General features: G+C 48.7%; 1 protein-coding gene across 8 annotated transcripts in view; it reads right to left on the bottom strand.

Moving 5' to 3' along the window:
• The window catches only part of Lrrfip1 (LRR binding FLII interacting protein 1), a 135,832-nt gene that overhangs the window by 46,967 nt on the left and 61,054 nt on the right, over positions 1–27,811 (bottom strand). For 5 of the 8 annotated variants that reach the window (XM_059278080.1, XM_059278081.1, XM_059278078.1 and 2 more), the window contains exon 2: positions 15,631–15,717. In XM_059278080.1, coding sequence (XP_059134063.1) covers positions 15,631–15,717 — 87 coding nt within the window. Of the gene's footprint in view, positions 1–2,101; positions 2,141–5,094; positions 5,146–5,719; positions 5,765–7,225; positions 7,274–11,078; positions 11,097–15,630; positions 15,718–27,811 lie in introns of all 8 variants that reach the window. The other 3 variants (XM_059278084.1, XM_059278085.1, XM_059278086.1) reach the window with 2 other exon arrangements.

Below are 27,811 nucleotides of genomic sequence, written 5' to 3'. Positions count from 1 at the left end.
GGTAAGGAACACCAGAGACCGAAGCAGCTTCAAAGGCGGGAAAAGGCAGAGTGGCCTCACATCTGGTCAAGATGGAAAGGGATTTATCTGTCTCGAGCCTGAGAGGCTCTAACTGCAAATGCAAGGTCTGCCCTGTGTCCTTAGGCAGGTTATTCAATCCACCTGCACGTTCACAGCCATGGCAGTATGCACAGAAATGAAAAAATTACAGGGCCATGGTGAGGGGCACATTAGCCTCTGGAGGCACCTGATGGTCACACCAGTGGGTAGGAGGCTTGGCTTTGGAAGGGCTTGGTACTGGGGGATCCTCATTCCAGGGTAGCAGGGCCATGCTTAGCCCATACTGGATAGTCATGACATTGATGTAGGATAAGTAACTGATGGGCAGATTTTTAACTCCAGAGTTATAGAACCTTCATTATAAACATATGCTTATTTTTGCTACAACTCAAAAAAAAAAATTCAAAGTTTCTAAGTGAAACAGGAACATGTAAAAAGCCTTCCACATGAAATCTGAAAACCACAAGAAGCCATAAAAACACTTCTAAAATGTGTTTAATGTTAAAACCGTTTGGAGACTGGCAGAATGGACTGCTGCCATGCAGCTCCAAAGCATGGGTGCTCTCAACCTGGCTGTGTGGTGCCAGCTGTCAGCCTTTCTGATGGACAATGTTTGCTGTCTGTTTCTCCATGTAAGTCACAGGGCACACTCAGAGTTCATTAAAATGGGAAACAAAGCAAGAAAGGTAGGCTGAAACTTGTGAGCGGCATACTTGACGCATTCGAATTAATTTTAAAAAGAAAAGACATAGGCCAGGCGGTGGTGGTGCACACCTTTAATCCCAACACTCGGAAGTGAGAGGCAGGCATCGGATCTCTGTGAGTTCGAGGCCAGCCTGGTCTACAGAGTGAGTTCTAGGACAGCTAGGGCTACACAAATAAACCCTGTCTCAAAAAAAAAAAAAAAAAAAAAGAAAGAAAAAGAAAAGAAAGAAAAGAAAAAAACACTTTGAAATGAAATCCAAAATGCCCCTGGCCACTGCTAAAATTCACAGGTAGCCCAAGGACCAGCCCTCGAAATTGAGTTTAAAATACAAAGGATGATGTCTGGAAACGGTTCAACTGCCTTTGGTTCCTTACAGGTCTGAAGAACTGCTGGTTTCACCGTATGACCGTGGCAGGTGGCAGGGCTCTGTGGACAGGGAACAGGCACTGTCGGGCACACCCTGAATCTCAGGCCTTGTCCTGCGCTTCCTCCTTGCCGGCTTGCCTCACCAGGCTAGGACGGTTGCAGTAGCTCAGTGTGTGAGGTGGGGTGAGAGTTAACATGCTCAGCTCTGTGGGGACCCTGGGGGATCAAACATACTCAGCCGACACATGGCACTATTTATTAATGACTGGCACTAAACATAAAAGTAAATTTTCCAGATAATTTTGAAATGGACAATACATGAAGCCCAGGGGCTCTGAGATAAAAAAACAAAAACAAACAAAAAAACAACTGTGAAGTCCCAGAGATGAGGCTACAGATTTGCAAAACCCACTGGAGAATTCTTTTGGGTGTAAACTGTCCACATTTCCAGAGCACAGAAGGCATTGGGACTCTCAGATAGAAGACATTTCCAGGGCTTTATTTTTGTCGCTGGAAATGGAGTCTTCTTCAAAGGTTATTTTCCCAGCAAAAGAGCCAGCTGGTACTATCAATTTGAATGGTTACAGATCAGGAAAATAGTTTCTTAAGTCAAATGATCTCTTCACACTTAAGTCTTTTAAAGGACACAGAGAGGCCCTGGGAATTCTTGGTCTGGTGGGTCCTTTGAAGAACCCATGGTGGGTGGCCAACAGCCGATACTCAGCACCCGCTAGTGAGTGGGACCCAGGTACTGCCGTCCAGGCTTTAAGGTCCCATATACAGGCCAGGAAGCAGGGGGAGGAGGATGACTCATTCTAGAGGAAGCCGTGCTCTCCTGACCTCATAGTGTCCCGGGGGAAGACTGGCAGATGCACTTGGGAAAAGCACCCAGGAAGTTAGTAAAAACAGCACGGCTATCATCTGTCACTGCACACAGAGTCACACAGCAAAACTATCTGACCACCTCACCCAGGCATAGGGACTCCCATACTCGGGCTCAGGCTGGGCCTGTTGGCAGAAGGTGGAAGAGGAAAATAGAAATTGGAGTGCCAGAGGTAAGTCAGAGCTAAGCAAACACAGAGGCGAAACCAGGCCACCTTTAAAATCTTAACAGAAACACATTTCCCATGACTCCTAACGTTTTACTTAAAAGAGATACATTTATCAGAATGATAGCTATCATAAAATCTAAGAACATTAAAGTGTTTCTATGCACCAGTTGTTTAGTTCACGAAACACAAAACCATTTGGATCTTACTCCTTCTTGACATAGATATGATCTAATTAAATTAGGGAAAGGTCTAGAGATGTACCATTGCCAGATTTTAATAAAGATAATTAAAACCTTACGATAACCCCCAATCTTGATTTCCCCAGGGGACTATGCATGCTGATCCCAGGATGGTAACTACCCCTCCAAGCCTTCAGGGCTTATCATCATAGCCAGGGCAATAGAGAAGGCATGTTTGGGGAGTTGAGAAAGAAACCATCTTTGGAATTTGCAAAGTAAAGGCTTCAGAATATTCAAATATATTAAGCGGCATCATCTGGCCTCCATGGACACAGAGTGAGATGTGAGTCCACTCAGCAGGGTTGCCAGATGTCCTTCTTAGCTGTGCCAATCAGCAGGGGACAGAGTTTTGGGCACCTGACAGGTGTGAAAGTCTCTGGGGGATCAGGGGCTGGCACTGTCACTGTGACCTCAAACAGACCCCTAAATAATCTAGGCTTGTTCCACACCAATAAGAACAGCAGGTTTGACTCTTATTTCCAGGACCCCAGCTCTCAGATCTGGATTTCTTTTTTTAAAGAGTCTAGTTCTTTGAAAAAAAAATAAACAAACTAGTTTTGGGGGTGGTGGCATGTGCCACAGTGTAAGTGAAACTCAGAGGACAACTTTCAGAAATCAGCTCTCACTTTCCAGCATGTGGGTCCCAGGGATTGAACTCAGGTCGTCAGGCCTGGTGGCACAGGCCTTTAGTTTCTAAAGTACACTGTGGGAGAGTCGTGTAGCACACGGAGGCTGACAGTGAAATTCACTGACTTCCTCCCATTCTCCTCTTCGGCTTGCTAACCGTGGACCTCCTGTGTGAAACTTCAGAGCTCAGAACAGATACACTGGAATCTGACAGAGATGTCCTGCAGAGACTCAATTCACTAGAGGTTAATGTGGAAGGTGAATGGATACTACAACCTTTATGAATGTTGAAACTACCGTAAACTCTTTGGAACCAGGGCACGCCTCCCCACCCCCAAGAATCTTAAGATGGTGAAATCCCTCCCTGGGGAACCCTAGGGTCCACAGGTCTGAAGATGACACATTATCCCAGAGATCTGGCTTCTGCCTCCCACTCCCGCCTGTTCCGTCTCCCATCCCTGTTCTTCGGCTTCCTTCCTGCCATTTCTGGGAAAAGCTCTCTTGCAAAGCCACCATTGGGAGACCACATCCAAGGGTCAGCTCTCGGTTCTGTCCTTCCCCGTCCCTCTCCTCATCCCCAACTGTTCTTCCTCCCCTTGGTTTCAAGGGCTGGACTTTTGACACCGCCCACGACTGCAATGCCTGGGCCTGGCCACAGATGTTGCAAGTTGAGCTTGTACTTATATTCTGCTTGCATAAATCTTGCTTCCTCTAAAGCAGATCGTGCCTGAGGGGCCTGTGAGGAAGTCGCAGCTGCATCATGAAAGACACTCAGCAGAAATTTCCCAGCTGCAAGGTGTCACTTCACATGTAACTGTCCAGCAAAACCACTCAGGGTCTGCTCTTAGTGCTAGAATGACAGGGACAGTGATGGTGGCGTTATTGTTATACGCCAAGGGAAGCATACACCTGGTGTGTGTTTAGTCAAGGTGTAATACTGTGTGACCTAACTGTCACGGCAATGATAAGCCAACCCTCAGCTCTATAAAGTCCCTTAGCAAACCAGAGTGGCTGCTGCTTGGAGACCTGGTTATTAGAGTAGCGAGATCCCAGGTCAACCCTGCAGCCAATCGAATGGACACGCTTGCTAAGCTAAAGCCCAAGCATTCTGCTTCGTTTCCCAGAGCGTGCACACTTTCTTCTAATGCGGCCACAAAGGCTGTGTTTATTAGCCACAAAGCTGTCAGTGAAGAGCTTGTAGTTCAATAGTAGAGCACTCGCCCAGTTTGGGTGAAGTTCTGAATCCAGTCCCTAGCACTGCCGAGAAGAGCCTTCATCATAACTGGCTGGAAGGCTCGGGATGATGAAGGTCACAGCCTTCTCTCCAGGGAGCCTCCAGCAGTTGCAGAAAAATCGTAAGTAACTTATGGCTACTCTTGGGTGTGTTTTCACACACATGTATTGTATGTGGAAGCTAGTGAACAACCCTAGATGTCGTTCCCCAGGAATGCCCTCTGTCTTTTTTTTTTTTTTTTTTTTTTTTGAGACATGGTCTCTCACTGGCCTGGAACTTACTAAGTGAGGCTAAACTAGGTAGCCAGTCAGCTTCACTAATTGCCCCCTCAAACTGGGATTATGAGCGCACACCACCACACATGGCTTTCTTCACATGAGTGGTGGGGATGGAACTCGGGTCCTCGTTGACCACCTGAACTATTTCCCCAGTCCAACTGACAGCTGGTTTAACCAAGGCTGGCTTTCATGGAGAGTGTATGGGAAAGGGGGCATGCCGTGTGCCTTCATGTTCTAGGCCATCATACCAGCAACTCTGAGGCAATCTACAAGTTTTGTAGTTTCACGTTGTGGAAATTTTTTTTTAAAAAATGGTGCCTTTCACTCTTTGGGAACTCACAAGTAACACCCCACCCTCTCCCCAGTCCAGCCCGGCCGGCCCTTGGTTAACTTATACACAAGCATTTCGTCAGGTAGGTGGGGACCAGCAGGGGAGAGGGGTGATAATCTAAGGACTGAAAGCAGAGGTGGGAAACAAAGGCTCTCGCCCACACGTGGTGTGCCATGCAGAAGCAATCATGCCGTTACTGACCCTTAGGCTGCCGCGACTACCCACGGACAAGCGCTCGTCTTCATCAGAAGCCTAGTAAAAGACAGGATGAGAATACAGCCGTGAACTGGACTGGGAAGAATCTGCTGACCCGACTCCACAGCAGTGGGTGGACCAGCCACCCCGAGAGCTCAGAGGATGCGAGTCTAGGCTCTCAGTATGCCTCAGTTTGCCTGAGACTGGTTATGGAAACACAGTACGTCACAGGTAGCTTTTAAGGAGGGTTATTAATAAGCCTCAATGATTATAAAAATTATTTATGGACATTTAACAGCAACAATAAGCATTTACACTGTTGTGAATAATATATTAATAATAATATTTAAACATTTCCAAACAGGGCCGGAGATACAGTTTAGTAGTGGTAGAGTGCCTAAACTTGCATGAGGCCCTGGGTTCAATATCCAGGCTTTTAAAAATCCCAAACACAATTTCTTTACATAATTTAGCCCCAAATGCTGAAGGCTGAGTTACGGTCTTTATTCAGGTAAAGACAGTATATCACCAATGGCAACTCTCTCTCTAGCACTGTGTCCATTTCAGCCACTAGAGGAACAAATCAGCCTCCGCCAACTCGTCCCTGGCAGTGAAGGAGCGTGGTACTGACCGATGGGTTTCTCCGGAATCTACGAGAGTAGCGCTCGCTGTCTTCCTACCGAAGCAAAGGGAATGGCAGAGAGAGGTTAGAGAAAGCAAGGCCGAGTCCTTAGAAACCCCAGGAGGTCCTGCTGCCCCAGAATCCAGCATTTCTGATCTACATGGCAAATCAGCATTTTCTCTGCTTTTGTTTAAAGGGTCTAAGTAAAGGACTGTGGGAAAGAGCTCCTTGGGAGAGGTCCTTAGGAACACAAATAACTGGCATAGTTCGTGGCTTTAAAAGCAGTGAGCAAGCGCTGGGGCAGAGACGAAGCCTTGCTTCTTTTGTAACCCCATAATCTGGTTTCACATCAGCTCCCTTCCCCTTCGGACTGACTCTCCTCCGGGAAGTGATTTCCCCAGAGAACCCCAATGTGGATGCCACCCAGCCTGCTTTATGGGCTCCAGGACAAACAGGTTTTTGCATGGTTGTCTCTGAAGCAGGAGTGGGAGGCACGGAGTTGCTCACAATTGACTAGCAGCTTTCCATTCTTTCCAAGTGGCCATCTTTTAACTGTCCTTAAGATCTGATGAGAAGACACATACCTCAGGGGATGTACAATACACTGACAGTTAACACAGGCTGACCATGGCGAGTTTTTCAATAGCTATTTATATCACTCATAGCATCTAAGATGGTAGAGATGGCCTTGATCTCCCTCAAGCTGTTTAATGGTGAGGAGGCTTGCTGAGGACATTTCCAGGTCTCCAATGCCAAAAGCATGCGTCAAAGTCCAGGACAGCAGCCAGGACATGAAGAGGCGTGTGTCTTAATAAGACTAAAGCTTTGCTCTGGGATCACTGGAAAGCACCAGAGGGTGCCCTGCCCAGAGCCTTGCGACATGGGCACCTGTCCTGAGAGGCCTGAGGGCAGGTAGGCTCTGTGGGGTTGAGCTAGTCCTTGGCTGCCCTGGGAAGGCAGACAGATTTCTTAAAGAAAACAGATAGAAAGGGAGGAAGGGATTTTTCTCAAGAGTAGGGGTTTCCATGGGCACAGAGGAGCCAATAGCGAGAGTGAGTGAGGAGAGTGAGTAGTTTGGGGATAGAGTGGGGGTGGGGGTGATGATAGGGCAGCTGGCTGTCCATGAAGGAGGCAAACAGTCTAGGGCCTCTTCTGGTTCTAACCAGAACAGTGAGATGTTCTGATGATAACATGAGGTTCTCTGGAAAGTTCTTGCACAAGGGCACATGCCTAGCCCGTCCCTGGGGATCTTCTGATGCAGAGAACTGGGGGAGCCGTGGAGATAGAGCCTCACACGACACCAGCCTGCAGACATCAGCAGTCCCCTTCTGCAGAGGGACAGGTCACATGCCTGACCAGGCCGTTTCTAACAACACCACACCAGATGCAGAAATGCCCTCGAGAAGACCTCTGAGGATCAAATTACAGCGCAAGAGGAATCTACTGGCATAATTAAACTGCAGTCAGAATTAAATTATAAACCATTTAAGTCTTAAAATTATATTCAAGGCCTACCATCCACTGCTCGATGTCGCCCCATTTTGTATCCAGCCCATAATATTTCTATAGACAGAAGGGAAAGAAAATTAGGCAAGAAGTAAACAAACAATAAGGGCATAAGGAACTGTCCTGCCAGGCCCTCCCGCCCGCAATCACTTTTAGAGGTAGCATGCCAGGCGCAGTGGCCGCAGAACTGGGGTCTGCAGAGAAGCCATTTCCTGAGCATTGATGCAGCGGCCTGAGATGATGCCTCCTTCCCTGCAGGCCCCCTCAGAGGCCAGAGGAAAACACTCATAAGGCGGGGTGGCCTCCTAAGACGTCAGGAAAGCAAGCCTTGTGCGGAAGCACGGCAGGACCCTCTGCAAAGCCGTTCACAGCTTTGGGGCACACCAGATGCTGTCCAGGAGCACACGGAGAGCCATCCCATGCTGCTGCCCCAGGAAGGGGCCCCAGAGGAGGGAGGAGCAAGCGCTGCTGTGCTGAGCCCGCTTCCAGCTGCATGTTGCTGCTGTCTGACAGCTGTACCAGAGGCAGGTGGGAGAAGCCACATCTGCTGGCAGATGTCTGACACCTACAGAGCAGGCCTTTGGGTAGGAAGAGGTTGCAGCTACCAGCTCCAAGTTTTACCCACCTACTGTAAGCCATGGTTGTTCAAGTCAGATTGAACAAAGTAGGTCAAAATGGCTGCTTCTATCACTAGAGTGTTCCCCAGGTTAGAGGAGAGCCTGGGCTTACCAACCGGCTTGGCATTGTTCCTTACTTCCCCCTCAGTTTCCAGTAAGAAAATCAAGGAACAGAAAACCAAACCTCTAGGACGTCACATTTTACACACTTCAAGCTGACAATCTGAAATATAAAACTGGGTGCCAGAAATACAGGGACATTTTAGAATAGTTTTCTAATCACTCAAACATGCTGTGGTTATTGTGTTTGGTTTAGTTTCACCTTGAAGGAGGGCCGGATTTCAGAGACATGGCCCTGTCCCTTCTTCAGAGATATGTTGGTAAGTAGAAAACCAAAAGAGGAGAAATTAGAACCTCACACAGCCTTGAAAAGCCAAGCATGTCAAGCTAGTGCAAAAAGCCACACAAGCAACCTTTTCCGCTAAGTAATGTGTAAAAGCCACATCTGTGTAGAACAGCGGTTCTCAACCCGTGGGTCGCACATCAGATATCCTGCATATCAGCTATTTACATGACATTCATAACAGTAGCGAAATGACAGTTATGAAGCAGCAACAGAATAATGTTATGGGTGGGGGACACCACAGCGTTAGGAACGTTGAGAACCACTGGTACAGAAGGTTCTGCAGGGTGCTGACCCATTAGAGGGTTGTGATTGTGGAGATCAAAAGCCAAAATTATCTTTGCTGTCTATAGTTCTCACGGAAGCTACCGATCATCCACCTCTTTCTGCTCCCATATCCTTTGACAGCTGACGTCTTTGGAATGTATTAACTCAGTGTACCTAGCTTCCACCAAACCAAAACCTAGGATTATCAGCTAGTGCCTAAAACCCATCGTGAGATTTCTCTTCTCTGCTCTAGGCCGCCTACTTGATTTCCCTACCAATGTATATGGAAAAAGGCCTTGGTTCATGACTTACTTTTGTAACTCTAAACAGTTGAAGTATTGGGGGGCAACCCAAATCCCTGGCTATGGTCATTCATTTCTGGCTCTGAGTAAACTCTCTCTTATTCCCCATTGGAGTGAGAGCTGGGTTTTTTGTTTGTTTGTTTGTTTGTTTTTTGTTTGTGTTTTGTTTTTTCATCAATACTGATTTCCATAGAATACTCATTTGTAAAGGAAATCAAACACTTTGCCAAAGAATCCAAGTCACTTTTTAATTACAATTCCAGCAAATGCCTTGTGTTAGGACCCCTTCTGCATTCAGCTAATGCTAGCTCCACCTTTACCTATGACATCCGGATCCTCATTTGTGTGTAACATATGGCGCCTTTGTTTCTGTCTGACTTTTACTTAACAAGACAGGAGGGAGCCAGGCTGAGGCACAAGGTGCTTGACTTTGAGAAACAGCCTTGGGCACGAAGAAACTAATTGACCCAATGGTCACAGGACTAGGAGAGACCGCTCTCCATCTCCTGTCCTCATCATAAACTTGAGTGTTAAGGAAAGCCTCCCCTCGGACGCTTCCGTACAAACTGTGGTGGGTTTCTGGAGCTCCCCCAGTGTGCCCTGCACCTGAGTGTGATCACAACTGTCAGTTCTCACAACACATCTCGGGCCTGTTGGCAAAAATTCAACCATGAGCTGGACAGGAAAAGTAGAATGTGGGGAAATGACCAGATCCAGCTCCTTTCCTGAGTTCGGGGCAGCAATGTCCTGCAGCATGACTGTCCATCGGGGCTTCCCAGCCTTACCGGAACCTGTCTGGGATTCTAGAAGACGGGACTCTGTCTTCAGTATCCATCCCCATATTGGATGCTAGGACCATGAACAGTGTGCCTACAGATTCTGCTGGCTACCCATTGGGCCTTTCTGCCTCTTCAGGAGAGGAGATTTCCCAGTGGAGACAGGATGGTTTAGGCTGAGGGTCATCAAATTGAGCTCAAGATTACAGGCTCTGAGGCTTACCGGTGATATTTGTGTGCTCTGAACTCTGAGAGTCTGTGTTCTTACTCTGACTTACCACTTTAAAAGGAAGACACAGCTATTCTAGGTAGAAACTAAACAAGTTCAGGAAAGAACACAAGCTCTCCCACAGGAAAGGCTCACACATGGGAAAGGCTCACCGAGCCCCATAACCTCTCTCAGGGGCCAGTTGCATCCCACTCTGTCACGGCTTAGCTGCAAGTTCCTGGAGAGCCAGCCAGCTCTCAGTACATCTGCTCATTGTCCTTGCTTCTAAGCCCCAGCGGCTGTCACGAAATGGAGAAGGACATTAGCCTATAATGCTCTAGTGCTGAGCGGGGACAACAGCTGGATTTTCTCCCTGTACCTTTTTTTTTAATTAAAACTTTTGATTAATCTATAATATTTTTAAACAATCTATAACGTCCAATAATCTATAATCTTTTGCTATCTTCTTACCTCTAGATTTTTATTCTTTTCTGCCCTGAAACTTATAACTTGTGATCCTCTGTCTAAGCCTCCCAAGTGTTAGGGCTACCACACCTAGCCTAATAACCAATTCCTCCATCTATCATCCATCCATCCATCATCTATCTATCTATCTATCTATCTATCTATCTATCTATCTATCTATCTATCTATCTATCCATCTATCCATCCATCCATCATCTATCTATCTATCCATCCATCCATCCATCCATCTATCATCTATCTATCTACCTATCTATCTCCTTCCCTCCATTTCTTTGAGAAAGGTCTCACTGTGGATGTAGATCAGACTGGCCTCCAAACAACCACAAAATCCCAGCATAGCCTTAAACTTGCAGTGGTCTTCCTGCCTCTGCCTCCTAAATGCTAGGATTAGAGAAGTCTGCTACTACACTCAGCACAACAATGTCTTAATATGTGGCAATTTACACTGGCATTTTTAAGGTGACTTATAATAAAGTCATGGGGGGGAGATCCTTTATCTTTTAATATACAATTTTAAAAGCTTCCTCCAATTCTAAAATGTGTGTTAGAATTTTTTTTTTCTCCCTCAGAGACAACTTTCCAATTCCTTGAAGCAAAAGGATCAAGAGTTGTGTTGAATGCATGGCTGCTGCCTTGTGTGGAAGAGACTCGTTAACCAGGTGGGTAGACAGAGGAGGTGGTAGACAGAGGTGGAGGTGAGCGCGGCAAGCGGGGTGGTCAGCACATGGCATTGTTCTGCAGGGGGCAAGGCCTCGGTGAGGGGAAAGCGCACATGCACAGTAGAAACGAAGGCCAGAGCCTACCTTTTGGACTTGATAGATCTACAGGAAAGGGAGAAAGGGAAAGGGGAAGAGACAGAAAATGCAGTTAAAATTGCAGTAACCGTTCAGAAAGGTTCCGTAACAACCAGAAGTATGAATGAACACTGTGCTGCAGGAAAAACAAAGATTACTGATTAAATATGAAGAGAAAACGTATTAAGTCCCACTTCTTCATTCATTCTGTGACGATGGCTGATGGTCGCTTCCTGCCAGGGTCTGCAGAACCCACTGTTAACTAACGCAGAGTATGCACGGCCTATTGCCGCAACAGGACATAGGAATTAAAGGCATCTTTTCAGACTTTAAAGGATATGGGACACACAGGGAAGAAGGCTCAGAGGAAGTAGTAGGAAGGGCATAAGGGGTCATGGCAGGAGATTCTGATCAAAGTGCATCATATATACATGTATGAAAATGCCCAAGAATAAACATCAAATTACCTTTAAAAGGAAAACTGCTTTTCACACTAATAAAAGTTTCACCAGAAAGCATACAATTTTAAGCAGGAAATTGAGTGGTCAGATTCAGAAACGATTATTAAAGAGGCTTTAGCATCCTGGCCCATGCAGATTTATAGGAAAGAATAGCAAGAACACTCCAGCAAAACAGTCCAGCCATGGGAATGTGCTGAAATAAAAGAGGGGCTCCCTCTCCCCAACAGAGTGGTTCTCATCAGAACCTTCTCTTAATTTCAGTCACCATGAAGACATAGATACTTGCATTCATTGGGCAAGTCATGGGTTGCATAGGGCCTTGTTAAGGACACGGGCCTAGAAATTGGGCACTTTTCTTCATGTGGGAAAACACAGGTAAATACAGTCAACATTCAACTATAATAAATGCAGTATCTCTAACCGAAATGGTTATCCAGTCAGTGACATTAAGAGAGACGCTTATTTCTATCAGTGCAAGCTTTCCTGTGAAGTTCAAGGAGCCCTATGATTTCCCAAAGAATGCCTATATAGTATTCTCATCTGGAAAGTCCACTAAAAAGGAGTTCAGATCCACTCAAGCAGCCTCAAAGCACAGCTTGAGGATGCTGTAGTTGACTCTTGCCATCTATGTGGCTGACAAGTCTTCACCAGGGATCCCTAGAACCCCCTGGGTCTGGATACAGCTCATGGTCCTGACCTGGTGGCAGACCTGCACCCCAACACGGCTGCCTTTCCCATCTTCACTCTCTGTACACTCTGCAAACTCTCCTAGGGGACCCCACTTCTAGCCACCAGCTTGAGGCCTCCTCATCCAGGCTGCCTTGGCTCTGACCCCTTCTTCTGGGAAAGCCATTCCTGCTCAGCAGTAGCATGTGTAGGAGAAAGCAAGGATCATGTTTCCCAGTTTTATACGAAAATACCAACCCTACTGGCTAAGCACTGGCCGTCCAAAGCATATTCATTTCTCCTTAATCAACAACTTAAAATGCCAGTGCCCTGGGCTGTCGGATGGTATGAGCTCAAGTTGGGCTCGCTGCTTCTAATAATAGCCAGGACTGAGAAGACAGGTCTGCAGGGGGCTGCGGCGTCAGGCTGTGAGCTGCTCTCACTCCCTCTTCTCTGCAGACTTGTCCCCTGACACTAGTGCATCCGCACATTGCTTCTCCTCCTATGCAGTTCCTGACGTCAGCTCTGCCTGAGGAATTCTGCCTCCGATGCAGCAAAGAGGAGATATTTGGTGTTCAAGGCCAAATATCCTTCTGCTCAAAAAAGAAAAAAAAAATATAAGGACTCACTCAACTTCCTCTTAGCTGTGGATGCTGCTAAATCTGCCCAGAGATTCAACCACGAATCTGTAGGAGCTTTTAACGTAATCGCGCACATATGCCAATCAGCGCTACTCATCAGTAAGAACGAATGTAGTTTACAGTGTTGCTTAGTAGATGCATGTACACATACTCTATAACTCACTTCCACCTTAATCTCTGTAGGATTTTACATCTTGGGGAAAGTCACTCGGGACACCAAGCTCACTAACAGGCATGAGCACAACGTGGAGCCAGCTCCCAGGCTCACTGCATCCCACTGCGCTCAGTCCTTTTTTTGTCTCTAACAAGAGCTGACACCGACAGCTGTGAGGAGCGTCATGCACTGAAAGAACAGTGGGACATAAAGTGCAATTAACCCCCGGAACTGGCAGAGCAGCAGAGTACCCTGGGAATTTTTTCAGACTGTTGGTGCTGGTGCTGGGACTCAGTGGGGGAGTGAGTGCCCAGTATACATGAGATTCCAGGTTCAATCCCCACTACTGCCTAAAGGAGAAGGACGGAAGGAAGGAAGGAAGGAAGGAAGGAAGGAAGGAAGGAAGAAAGAAAGGAAAGAAGGAAGGAAGAAAGGAAAAAGAAAGGAAGACAGAACCAGGGTAAGCTGACAGTGGGTGAGCCTAAGCTGGGCATAGCACCCATGGGGGCAGCTCCTACGGGGCTGCTGGCTCTACCGATGACAGGAGCTGTCCTCTGTAACTGGGATGCATCCTAAGAAACAGCAGTCCCCAGCTTCAGAACTTCCTGCCTCCCCATCCTACTACCCTGTGGCTCCCCCAGTCAATGGGCGGGGCCAGCAGGGCCCTACACACAGTGGTCCACAAGTGTCTATTAAATGGACAGAAAAGTTTCACAGAACAAATGATACCAGGCGGTCTGAGAAATAAATGGGACTTGGTCATTACAAATAAAATAAAATAAAAAAAAATAAAAATTCAGTTCCAAATAAACTACCCAGTATGTATGCCAGAGTCAGGTGAGCCAAGGAGCTCTAGTTGGGACGGTCTCCTAGGCAGCGCTGGCTCAGAGGTGGAGTGCGGCGTGACAGTGACCTACAAAGCAGAGTCACCTTTTCCTAGTCTCCACTTGTGGGTCCAGACATTTGTCTCTGGCGAGTTTCCTGAAATCGCTTCCTGGTGGGAGCATCCTGACTGACAGGTGTTCGCCGGGTTCTGATTCCCCTTAAGCCCACCTCACCCTTGGCCAAGAGACTGGGGAAGGAGGCACCTCAGTTAACTCAAAGGCCTGGCAATCACGGTTCATCTGGGAAAAAGCCCAAATAATTAACCCCAAAAAACCAGGATGCCTATTTTCTGATTTTGAAAAGATAAACCTGCTTATTAGAAAGGAGACAGATGCTTCTCCAGACAACTAAGAGAGAAAAATATTAAAACACATACACACACCAAAGTACCAACTTCTAAATGTAAAATAACAAAGATTAGAGCATATTGCACTTTTTTTTTATTTTATTAGCATTTGCAACCAGAATGGAAGACAGTGAGTCACCTTCTGAAACTGGTTGAATTTTTTGCTCACAGCTCAGCACACAGGAGACGCTTGCCAAAGTCACTTCCTGATCGCCGCAGAACAGGGTGCGGTCCCCTCATGGTGGCGAATGCCCTGACCCACCTTCCTCTCCCACTAGGGTTCTGGTACCCTTTGGCTGAGCCAGGAGGCCAGGGCTCCCAGTACTGTATGGCCACCCACACACCGCCTGGAAGTTTCCTTCCCCAAATCAAGTCTGGCCCCACCCCCTCTTCTGTTGGCATATTTCTCCCTGGGGTGGCAAAGTCCCCAGACAGGGAGGGACAGTGAACATCACAGTCTAGTGGCCCAGCTGTCCCTAGAGAGCACATTGACAGCCTTGGGCCTGGTTGGAAAGAGGGAGGAATACACAGTGGTCTCAAGAGAAATAGGAAATGAGAACTTCCATCTGAAGTTGCACCATGGTGAACATCGGCTGGGCTCCATGAACAGAACCGGAACCTGTCTGTGAAGGACCACTCCGGCAGCTGCTTACTACTGCCCAACACATTCAAACCTTCTTAATGGGCAAGCCCTGCAGTGCGGGGCTGGAGCGAACACTCAGGAAGGGTTCACCGGCAGGGTCCACCGGCAGGGTCGTGGAGAAGCCAGCAACCTAACAACCTAACGCACTTAAAGAGCCGACACACCAGCTGCTGGAAAGGAATTCTGATTTGAGGTTTTAAAAGCAACAGCAGATAGGATGAAGGGGTGTGGGCACCTATGACCACTCTGGTCCCCTGGAGTACATTTGTTCGCGTGACTACTTATCCACAATGCTCACCCTGTTCTTCGTACCGCTATATAAGCCTCAGGGAAAACTTTTTTTTTTTTAAATGAAAGAAGTTGGCCAATTAAATTTAAAAAAGACTCTGATCTTTTCTGGTTCTAACTGAGAGGATCCAGACCCTAACCCCATCGTTAGACAGAAGCCAAACCCAGTTCTCTCCAGCCCTTCTCAGCTAGAAAACCGGCCCGGGAACTCACTGCTAACAGGTAAGCTCACAGGCTATGCGCTTTCTCTCAGGCCTCCGGTTGGGCAAGCATGCCTGGCACCCACGCTACGTGCACTCTGGGCCGAACCTAGAACAAAACCCACAGGGCACACCCACGGGGCACGCACATTCCAAGCAGGAGCGACGCACAGGTGACAGAGAAGGGAACAGGAGCTCAGCAGCAGCAGGTGCTCCGCCTTCACGTCCTAACACACCTCAGAGAGAGAACCAACCACGAGCCCCCGGCCTCCATTACCTCCTTCTGCTGCCGCTCCAGCTCCTTCATGCGGATCTCTCGAGCCTCGGCGCGGGCTGCACGCTTCGCTGCAAGCCTGGCTTCCGCCTGAAACAGACCCAGAAACCTTATTAGAGAACAGACCAGGCACCTTCTGGGTACATAGTTAACGACACTGTGTAGAGGAAGCCTTGTTTAGAGCTTAACAAGCATACAGTGCTGATTCACAGATGCGCTCGAGAGGCAGGGTTGTCAAGAGTGGGAAGAACAGTGGCTAGGGGCCCAGGAGCTCCTCCTTTACCAGTTAACTGGGGTCCACCGAAGTTCAAAAACACGTTAAGGAAATTTTCAGAAACAAATAATTCCTGTGTTTTTAAAAATGTGCAATGCTGATCAAATGCATGATCGAATCCAGCGCCATTTTGTTCTATCTTGCTCAAGCGTTGACTCCCAGAGTTTCCACGTCTTATGCACTATCTCCCACTCCAGCAACAGCCAGCACTTGTATTGAGGTTATGCTCATTTCACTTAGCAATGGCCCCAAAGCACATGGGTTGTGATTCGGACATATGCCCAAGAAGAGCCTAGAAGTACTTCCTTTTAATAAAGAGGTGAAAGTTCCTGACTCAAAAAGGAAAGGATAATCATATGCTAAGATTGCCATGGTGCATTGTTAATGTTCTACTGTGCCCAGTTTAGAAATAAAGTTATGTCATAGGTACACGTGTCTAAGAAACAGTCTGACAGAGTTTGCTATCACCTGCCGTCCCCTGAGGACAGGGGGGTGACTGCTGAACCCTCACTAAATGCCAGGGGAACGCTGTTCTAAGCACACTTCATTCCACTCCTAGACCCGGCTCAGTGTCAGAGCCAGGTAGCCCTGCAGGGCCCCAGTCTGGTGGCCTCATAGAGAGATCTACTCTTGCGACTCCTGCCCGGTCCCTCTTGGCCTACGCTGATGCCCTATGACTCCCCTCCCCCTGCAGTGAGGGGAGCTCAGGTTCTCCCCTGATGGCCAACAGCACAGTGGAGGAAGCCTCTCAGTGGAGGGCTCTCAGTGGAGGGCTCTGGATGGTAGAGTCAGTCCTGGCATTAAAAGAACTATCTTCATCTAACAATCTTTAGGCCCCCAGCAGATCAGCCACCAGAACACAGTTGACTATGTCAACCAATGGGTCACAGATGGCATTTTGACCCTGCTGTATGATGACAGAGCATGGGAATGCTCTTATCTCATGCAACCCAGAAGCCGGGGAGGTAAAAGGCAGAATGTTCTAGAATTCAGGGTCTCTGGTGTCAAGTCCCACCTTCTTGGCAGGTAAGTTCCTTGGATACACAGTCAATAATTCTTCTACCCACAGCTCTGGAGTTTTGTAATGTCTCATGTTCCCTAGGTCATTTTAATACAGCACTTTCCGGACCCAGCTAGCTAGTGGAGCCAGCCAGGAGCAAGAGCCGAAGCATGTTTGGATTTCTGAGCTGCATACTCCCACTAGGAGATAGGTCCTGGTGGCTGACCTGAATATTGCCTCCCTGACCACACACACAGACACACACACAGACACACACACACACACACACACACACACACACACACACACACACACACAATCCCAGAAGACAAACTGGTCCTTCCTTTTCTCTTCCCTCCCTCCTTTTTATTTTTCCACTTTTCGATTCTTTGAAAAGACAAGGTCCTGCTATCTACATAGCCCAGGCCAGCCTCAAATTCACCATCCTCCTGCCTCAGCCCTGGCACCTTCTGCCATGCTAGGATTTCAGGAGCTCACCACCACCATGCCTGGCCCTGGTCTCTTTCAATTCTAATGAAAGTTGACTACTAAGATGAATCACAAGGGATTTCTTTCCAGCTTCCAAGGAATTGACTCCGTAGCAGATTTTGCTTGTGTGGTCCCTTATCAGTCCAAGTCCACGTCTTTCGAATCAAAGGGCATCCAACACCGCAAGCTGAGGGTGAGGCTGGAGCTGGGGCTGGAGCTGGGGCTGGAGCACAGAGGTGAAGTGCTGCCCCATCATGGCTGTATCAGAACTCTGGCACTTGGTGTCATTTTAAAGGTTCCACACCAGTTACATGTCCTAAATGGGTACTTGAGGTCTGCAAGAAGAACCCAGGGCTGGAGAGAAAGATTGAAGGAGGCTCTTTACATTCAAGACCCACCCTCGGGTGAGGAGGCACACGGCCCTGGGCCTGTTGGTTCCCTTCTAAGAAGGCAGAGACTAGGCAAGAGTTTTGACAACAGTATTAGCCCATCGGCTTGGACAAGGAGGAACAGGGAAGGGTTTATGGAAAGAGCCAGGAGAAAGGTATGAGCACCAGATGGGGCAGGAGAGAGGAATGTAGCTGAGAGACTTCTAGAAAGGCCTACAGGTTCTAGGAGGGTCCCCAGAACTCTGCTGACGATGCTGGTATAGATACCCTGTATCTATTCCATCTGTATAGTTTCCTCCCCTTGAGTGTGTATGTGGGGAGTTGTGAACATGATGATGTCTTTCCTGTCACTACGTAACATTATATGGGAGGGAGGACTATACAGATTAAAGACTTTCATCAGCTGACCTTGAGTTGAGCAAGAAGCATATACTTGGGGGGCTTTGACGAGGCCTCTAAGACAGTTTGGGGAAGTCTTTTTGCTCGTCTTGAAAAAACTGGATGCCATATAAGAGAGGCTTGTGAGGGGAATCTCAAGAGCTGTGAGTAGCCCCCAGGTGACAGCCAGCAGGAACAGGGGCCACCATTCTATAATTCTATAACCTCCAAGAAAGTGAAGGTTCTGGAACCACAAATGAGCTCAGAAAAGGATCCTGAGGTCCAGAAGGACCTAACTTGGCTAACTACTGTTGACAGCCTGTAAAACCTGAGCATAGGTCCTAGCAAAGAGAGGCCCACACACCTGACCCCAGAGCTGTGAAGTCACAAGAGGAACGTTAGTCAAAGCTGCGAGTCTCTGAGGATTTATTCCATACCAACAGATGACCTTGCTTCTGGGATGACTTGTTGGCCTCCTCTGAGCTGGGGATGTTGAGTACCTCATACATACTCCATGCCAGGATGCGTGGCTAGCCCCTCACCCTAGCTGGACTAATTCTTGGCACTGGGCCAAAGTCCCTAAATGGGGTCCACACACTTGAGCTTGTAGAGCCTGTCACAAGAACGCCCCCTTGGGACACAGCTCTCCCGCTGTGGTCCATCTTAGCCCAACATGCTCCCTGTCCTTGAGGGCAGTCGTGCTAAAAACCGTAAAGCCACCCGTCCTGCCTTGAGACGTCGAGGCACCGGCTGACAAAGGAGCCACATGAATGAAGTCTGCTATGTGCCAGCTCTTCCTGATATCAAGTTTTAGAAGCTTAGTTTGTAATTCAATACAGCTCCAGGTCCTTGTAAACTCCACCATTCACGACACCCACGTCTCTTACCCTGCTCACATGACTTGTGGGGAGACAGAGCCTCACAGTACAGGAAGTGATGGCAATCATCTTGTTTCCTGGAACCTGCCCAACCAAACACCAGCAGACAGAGGAGCCGAACACTGACACGGATCCAAACCCGACATGTGACTGTGCATGTCTTCGTAAGACAAAGCCTGCACTCAGTGGAGCTCACTCTAGCTCTGAGGCCTGCAGTTAGTGCTGCAGCAGCATGCTTCGTCCTATTCAGACACACTGCTAAGAAGAGCACCACACAGACGGGAGCTGGAGGATGATGGGCATGCATATGGTCTCTGTGGAGTCACCAGGGAAGGCTGGATGTGACCAAGTTGTGAAATGAACTGATGTATGAAGCAACCGAGGTCCATCAGGTGGCACCCAGGCTCAAGGTTCATCCCCAGTGCACAGGGCAAAGCCCAGGTCTGTCCTCAATGTGCCAACTGTCCAGGTAGTTCTCGGGGTCAGCTGCCTTGGGCAGGTACTCCTGAGGTATGCATTCCTGGGCAGCCGCTTTGCCAAAATACAAAACCATTGTGTGAGGTCACAGATGGATTTAAAAACTCTCCAAGCACATCCCTTGGCCTGTTGGGGACTAGGGACAGTTTCCTGAGGAGCATTGGCAGGGACCTGCTACCTCTCCTCCAGAGGCCCGATCCACCGGGGCTTCACAAGCCCCCTGCATGCCGGTGCTTGCCCAAGGGTAGGGACATTGCTGTGTGGGAGTACATGTATGCCTTGGGATATTTGACCTTTTTCAGTAGGTAGCAAGTTGGGGAAGGAAGGGGTGGGGCACAAACCCCAAACCCGAGGTCACTGGCTGCTGGGAAGCAAACATGATTGATTGCTCTAGAAACTGTCCAGGTGTAGACCCATCCTGGCTCCTCAGCCAGGGCACGAGGCAGAGGGTGTCAGGAGCAGGCTCCTGTGACAAACCACAGGCTTGCTAGCTTCTTGGGGACTGCCAGAGCTGCTGGTTCAGGATGTGAATTTCCTCTCCCCTTCTATGGTCCATGGCTGGCATTCCCCTAGCTGCTGTGGGCCCTGGCCTGGGAGCCTATAAACAGCTTTTACAGGCTGGGCTTTTAAAGCGAGGTACTCCTTGGGGTGGGGACAGCTGGAAAGGGCCCCTAGATCACCAAAGTTGCCTATGACAATTCCACAAGGCTGATCCTCTGACTCCAGACTCCCCTTTACACACCATAAACCATCCTCAAATCCAAGAGTACGCCCACCTAAATGAGACATACAGTCCAAGAACACATCCACCCTGGTGACACACACAATCCATGGACACACCCATCATGGGTGAGACACACATATCCAAGGACACACCCACCCTTGGTAAGAAGGATGGCAAGGAGAGCCACAGAGAAGCACAAGTCTGACCCAGTGCCTCAGGTCTCCCATCTATTATCCCCAATGCCAACCCCACAGCTTGCTGCAGGGTCCCTTGGCCAAGTGTCCAGTTCACTGGGCAGCTGCAGAAATAATTGCTATTGAAATGCCTACTATGGGCTATACAGCCATATGTGTGACAGTCCGGGGGTAAGGCTGGCAAAGGCTTCAGAGAGCTGTTTGAGAAGTCAGTGGGATGTCTTGACTATCAGTAAAGTATGCACTGGGGTGTCACTGAGCAATCTCCCTGGGCCACACAAATATTTCTGAGGCTCCTGCCATGAAAGACTAGATACATGATCCGCAAAGTGTGCTCAGACAAGATGGGTCTGCAGGAGGCCCACCCCTCACCTCCAGGGTACACCACCCTCAGTGAGTCCTTCAGCATCCAGGCTCTGCTCATGCCAGCCTGGGCCTTGAGGCTTTCCTGATACTCAGGCCCAACAGAGAAGGTATGCATGCCAGGCCCTCTCACCCTGTGGTCATGGTACTGACACCAAAGGGTCCTGGAGTCTACAGAGAAGCTGGAAGGATGTACACCCATGGGTCACAGCTCTAAGGAAGTTCTTGAGAAAGGGGATTGAGACAGTTCTGGTCTCAGGTCACTTCCTCCACCAGACTGAGGAAGCCTTGGGCCTGCAACGCCAGCTCCCACCTCTCCATCCACAGACAGACTCATTGCACATAGACAACATGCAGCTCAGTCCTGCAAGGTGCCTGGAGGTGGCATGCAACAGTCTCTAAGTTTCCAGAACTCCAGGTGGGCTGAGACCTCGGTCACAGATAGATGAGGGTCCCCAGGGACACCGCCACCTCCTTGGTCTGCCTCCTCAGATGCCACCTGGAAATGATGCCCCACTGGGGCTACTTAGACATAAAGATGTCACAAAAGATACATTTTGTTGAAGCCTCCAGGCTTTAGAATTGAGCGGAATTGGTAGTATTTTCCATCAGGGGATATTTCATCATGACATAACAAAACTAAAGCCTTTTCAGAAAAGTTCTAAGGATGGAGTGAAAGTTCACTCATGTGAGTGCAACATGAGTAGCCCGCTGCTGAAGCCAAAAGTGACACACACACACACACACACACACACACAAGCGGGCTTGGTTTAGAAACAGGCAGAGGCCTCCGTCCTGTGGGAACTCGGAGATCCTGGTGTGCGCCCACCCACACCCATGTTAACATGGCTGACAAACACATGGTGGTTTCCAGACGGGGTGGAGGTTGCAGAGTGACAGAATCCCTTTCCTGAGTTGCCTTGGTTACAGGAAGTAGCAACAGTTACCAACTTTTGTTTCTACGGAAACCCCCACAGCTTATATTCGGCAGACTCTAAAAACAGTCCTGCTATTGAGTGCAGCCAAGTGGATGTGCGGTGGAACAGGAAAGGGCAGGCACTAGCTGGGCACCTCTGGAACAATGACCACGGCTGGCCACCGTTCCACGGATCCACTGCCCATGTCCCTCAGCTACCACCTGTCTCATCCCATTCTTAAAAGAAGTGTTTATCGTTCCAGAACCTTCCTAGCTCTGTCTCCTCATGAGGCCCCCAGGAGCAAGGGAACCTGCTCTTTATGGCTGTGACTGTGAGGTAGGACACAGCGGGGCTACCTGTCAGTGCAGGGGGGCACTGGAAATAAATGCTGAGGAATCGTGGCCTTCAGGGTGAGGCCAGGCTGACCAGTCATCTTGTGTTCTGACAGGACCACACTGGGAAGGGCTTGCCATTGGCTACTCAGGTAGGTTGAAAGAACAAGGTGGAATTTATACAGACCAAACATACACGCTATGCAGCTCAAACTACACCGCTACCCTGTGAATGATGTCAGCGTGTTTGGTGAGGGAAATGCTCCAGGTGTGGTGATGAACGCCTGTAACATCAGCATTTGGCGTGAAGCAGGAGGTGGGGAGCCTGAATCAGATGAATCACGAGTTCAAGGCCAGTCTGGGCTACTTGAGATCTTGTCTCACAAAACAACAGGAGAATGGAAGTTTGAGAAGAGTGTACTAGGCTCTGCTCAGTACTTCCTAAGGGCCGGAGGTTGGCTCAGAATGGCTGATCACGGACAGCAAGATTAAGTATGGCGTTAGGGGGTCTTAGTATAACAAACCCGTGTCAGTCTGCAGTTATAGAGATGAGGTCAGTCTCAGATTTATGTAAACACCTAACTAGAGCTCCTGAGATAGGCATTTCTCTATCAAACACACAGTGCTACAAACTACCTTTACTTATTTCGTGTGTGTGTGTGTGTGTGTGTGTGTGTGTGTGTGTGTGTATGTGTGTGTGTGTGTGTATGTGTGTATGTGTGTGTGTAAACCAGAGGTCAACTTCAGTGTCTTCCCCAATCACTATTTTTTGATACAGGGTCTCTCGCTGACCCTGGAGCTCACCGGTTTGACCAGACTAGCTGGCCAGCAAGCTCCAGGGAATCTTCCCAGCACTGGGATTACAGGTGTGCCAAGTCAAACGCTTACTTGGGTACAGGGACTCCAAACTCAGGTCCCCATGCTTGAGCTATAAGCACTTGACTGTGTCCTGAGCACCGCTTGATGGCACTCAGCCACACTGGCCATGCCTGCCCTGGTGGGACTCAGAGCTCGGGTCACAAGATCATTGGGGCTCAGGTTCCACAGCACACTGGGAGGGATACAGGGCATAGAGTTAAAGGCCGACATCCAACTTCTTTAGTATAATTTCTTTAAAGAAACACTATCAAAATTAACTAAGATGAAGTACAATCTCTAAAAATATCCTTCAATGAAAAATCAGTTACTTTGTTGCTCCTAGCTATTATACCCACAGGCTCCAAGGAGGTGCGACACTGCTCTGTGCTTGAGGGACGCCCAAGGCTGTGTTGAGGATTCTCATGTGAGCAGAGTTCCCCGGTGGAGGTGGAGAGGGGGGCTGCAGGCCTGGCATGGGTGTGAGTTCTACCACAGTTCTGGGACACAGCTTAGCAAACTGAGTAGCAAACATCTTCTCCACTACAGAAAAAAGAGCTAGACTATACCATCTCTAAGAGAAACAGGCTACTTCCAGACCAGGATGCTTGTCTAGCACACATGACATTCTAGGTCATAGCTGGCACCAGAGGGGGTTGGGGACAATACATATTACACTGGTAACTTCAAAGCCAAAACCAAGGACTTGCAGGGTTGACAGAAGAGGGCCACTTCCCTTCAGGACCCTCATCTGGGCTCTCCTCCCTCACCTCCGTCTGTTCCAGTCTGGACGGTTCCCTGAAATCCACTCCTAAGCTTTCATCAACTGTTGACCGTTCTTTCTAAGAATAAGCCTGAAAACTGCAGACCCCAGACACGGAACAGCTTGTAACAACTTGTGGCAGAATTCTGTCCACCAAGCAAAACAGCTGCCGTCTTCATCAAGGAGGCTTTGCCTGCCTGCCAGATCTAGCTGAGTGTTGACATTCCTTAATGGGGAGGGGGTGGAAAAGTCACTGGAGATTCCTACCACTGCCCCCAGTCATGCGTGTGCAATTCAGTCCTAACTGAACATGGCTGGCGGGGGTAGGGGGTAGAAGGGGAGTAGTGGGGGGGTTGTGTCTCAGGTGCTGGACTATATAGGCCAGAGAATGTCCATCTAAAGGGGCTCCATCTATGTGGCGTTGGAGACGCCATCATTCATGCTGGGAAAAGGCTTTCCAAGGCAGCTGCTTTGGAATCAGCCACGCTCCTTCACCCAGGATCTCTATAAGTAAGCCAAATCAATTTTTTGGTTCCCCAGGTTGAACTTCAGTGAAATGGTACTTTGATTCCTGGATGGGACCTTGGACCCTGGATGGAACATTGTTTACATCTCCTCAGGCAGGGAATTCTCACAATGCAACACTTCTTGTATTCAATCAACATTCCTGGAAACAGCTATGGAAGAGGCCAGGAACTTGTCCATCTGGGTGGAGGTGGAGAGGCGCCACACAATCTACAAGCTAAAGGTTTGTATCAAAGTGATGTGTAATTGGCATAGGCTTGGAATATAACTCAGCTGTGCTTGCCGGCATGAGGCGAGGCCCTGAGTTCAATCCCACAAAACAAAGACTCACAAGCAACATCGAAAATGCCAGTACAACTTGAAAAACAGCAAAACTACCCATCTTCCATTTCCACTATTCCCTATCTTATTTAGAAAAATAAACTCCACTCGACATTGTCTCCTGTGAAAATGACCAGACACAGAAAAGGGTGTGTGGTATCACATGCCCGTATTCCAGCACTTCGGAGTCAGAAGTGGGAGGGTCAGGACAGACCACTGTCAACTGCCTGAGACCTGTGTCAAAAAAGGAGTGTGGGGGCTGGGGCAGCAGAGTGATGACACCCCAGGGCGCTGAGAGAAGCTTATGGCGGTGGTGACAGCAACTGTGGTGGAGGTGACTGGCTGCATATTCGCTCCCCGCCAGGCGGGCCTGAAGCACTGTATACAGTGGTGCTACAGTCAGCTGACCAGGGGTCTGCATGGCCCACCACCACCTGGCTGTGGGGACTCAGCAAGCCCCATGTGCTCTGTATCTATAAATCGGAGATAACTGTCTAGTCCTGTGGCTTGACATCGGCTCCATAAACCTCACCAGGCTGGTTCAGCGGGGGCCTGGTAAGTTGAGCTACTTTTACTACTTATGAAGTGTCTTCTGTGACAGCTGCCGACGGAGGGAGAGGCTTGAATGCAGTTCACAGCAAGTTCAGCCATGCAAGACAAGCGCCCGGGCCCTAGGGAGGTTACACTGAGGGAGGGTGAACTCCCACCCACACCTCACGCCCACTCCTTACCCTGCTTCCTCTGAGAAAATCTCCCCACCTCCCTCCCCTGCCACACACACACACACACACACACACACACACACACACACAAACACACACTGCCTTGCCCCACACACGGATCAGAAGCGACGTTGTGAGCCAAATATGGTGGCCTTTACCTGCTGCAATGCAACCCCAGCCCTCCGGAAGTGAGGCAAGAGGATCACAACTATGCAGAAAGTCTGGCCCACACACTAAAAACCTGTGCCCCAAAAAGTAAACTAAAATAAAAATGATGGGTCAGCAAAACGGCTCAGTGTGTAAAGACACTTGGCACGAAGTCATGGTGACCTGAGTTCAATTCCTGGGACCCTTGTGAAGGTGAAAGGGAAGACAAATGTCACAAGATTGTCCCCTGGCCGCTATACATACGCTGTCACACACACACCCATTCCCCTCCAATAAAATAATAATAAAAATTACTCGCTGGGCTGTGGTGGCGCACGCCTTTAATCCCAGCACTGGGAGGCAGAGGCAGGCGGATCTCAAGTTTGAGGCCAGCCTGGACTACAGAGTGAGTTCCAGGAAAGGTGCAAAGCTACACAGAGAAACCTTGCCTCGAAAAACCAAAAAAAATTACTTATTACACACACACACACACACACACACACACACACACACACACGACTGGAGAGAGATGCCGCTAAGCGGTTAAAGGCACTTGTTGATAAATCTTGAGGACCAGAGTTCGGATCCCAGAACCCACCTTGGGCTGGGAGGGTGGGGAGACCCTCCCAATCACCTGTAACTACAGCTCCAAGAGATCTGACATGGTCTTCTGGCCTCCTTCACTCACATGTGCAATGCACATACCCACACACACATATAAAAAGTAAAACTAGATCTGAACAAAAAAGAAACTGCTACTTTGAAGAAAAAGAAAAATTTCCATTAGACAAGTGAGAGGACATTGAAGTGAACCCTCCTTCCAGTAACTTAGGTGAGTTACTAATTCATCCTAAAGTAGCCATACTTAGATTCAAGGGAAACCAGCCTGTCCACCATGGAATACTACACACTAGCATGGCTGGGCGTGGCTTAGTTGTTTTTGGTGTTGTCTCTGCCTTTATTGGTAGTTCTGGAATTTGCCCCTGAGGCAAGTGACTGTTGCTGTGGTCAGCAATCACTTGGCAATTCTGAATCAATTCTAGGGTGTATTCACACTGTTTGGCTTAGTTTGGGGGAAAAGTCAATTCATTTAACTGTATCTACTGTCCCAAATTCATCTTAAGAAAGTCCCTAAGTACCCCAAGTCCATCTTAAGAAAGCAAGCCTCCTTCTTTAAAACACAAACCAGAACTGGTGGCCTCCAGTAAAAGCAGTCAGGTACTAAAGCCACCCCTCACCTCTACCCCGACCCCAAAGCTGCAAGGCAAGGCCTCTGGGCTCTGAGGTTAATCCTTTAAATTGAATGGAATTTTGGGAACTCTGGCATCTGAGTAACCGGTCACAAACAGCTCCATTGCTGAGTCACACAGCCTGATTTTTCTGGGATGAGCCATAACTCCGGTGCATTGCCTTTTGGGGAGCAAATACGTGGTACCAATGCCTGGTCCGGTTCTGCCCGACTCACTGTGAATCTCACTCTGGCAGGTTGAACGCCAGCCAGTCAACCGTGCTGAGAGATGGCCACCATAAATAACTCCGTTTCTTGCTCTCCCTGAGAGTAGGTGGTGGCTGGACCTCCAGTTTTATGCAGTTTTCGAAGGAGGCTTCCGCTATGTGCGTTGTTAGGCTAAACAGAACATGACCCAGAGAAAAAGGGAAATTTGGTCTCCACTGTCACCCAAGGATACTACAAGTAACGACATCTGTTTCCATCTTAGTTCCTGGTCTTTATTACTGCATGTCGTGGTCTCCTGTCCTGGGAAAGTTTCAGCTCAGGTAGCCTGGAGCCTCTGACTGGGATGAGCCTGACTCCAGCAGTGACGGGGGAACAGCTGACCTGTGCCCCATCAGCAAGTACCACGGAAGCAGGGGGCCGAGGTGAGCAGGGGACCGAGGTGACCGACACTTGGTGCATGGCTTTCAAGGTCTCTATGCTTCCCAAGCCAGGAAGCGCATGAAGTCAGCCTCAAGTACAAGTGTTTCAAAGTCAACCTCCATCAGTCTGCAGGGGTGGCTGAGGTGCCTTTGGGGAGGGTGGGGGAGGGGGGAGGGAGAGGGAAGGGAGGGGGAGAGAACTCAAAAGCATGCTTGGGACACACACACACACACACACACACACACACACACACAGAGTAATAAGTCAGGCTAACAAACTGAAGCAAATAGCTTCAGAGCTACAACTCAAAAGAAAAGTTACTACTTTTATTTCAACTACTTGGGGAAACACCACATTTCAAATGTCAGTCCATATCCCCAGTTCCAAAACCAACAGGTTCCTGTGACAGGGGCTTTATTGTGATACAATGTCATCTACAAAGTTCATGTTGAGAACGCTGCGATTGAGTTTCAAAACAAAACAAACATCTAGTGTTTTAGGTAAGTTTATGCTTTTTGTATAGGGTGGCACTCATAGCAGCCTGCCTGCTTCCTGCCTGC

The sequence above is a fragment of the Peromyscus eremicus genome, chromosome 13, assembly GCF_949786415.1.
Source record: "Peromyscus eremicus chromosome 13, PerEre_H2_v1, whole genome shotgun sequence".
NCBI lineage: Eukaryota > Metazoa > Chordata > Mammalia > Rodentia > Cricetidae > Peromyscus > Peromyscus eremicus.
This window is presented reverse-complemented; position numbering and strand designations above follow the sequence as displayed.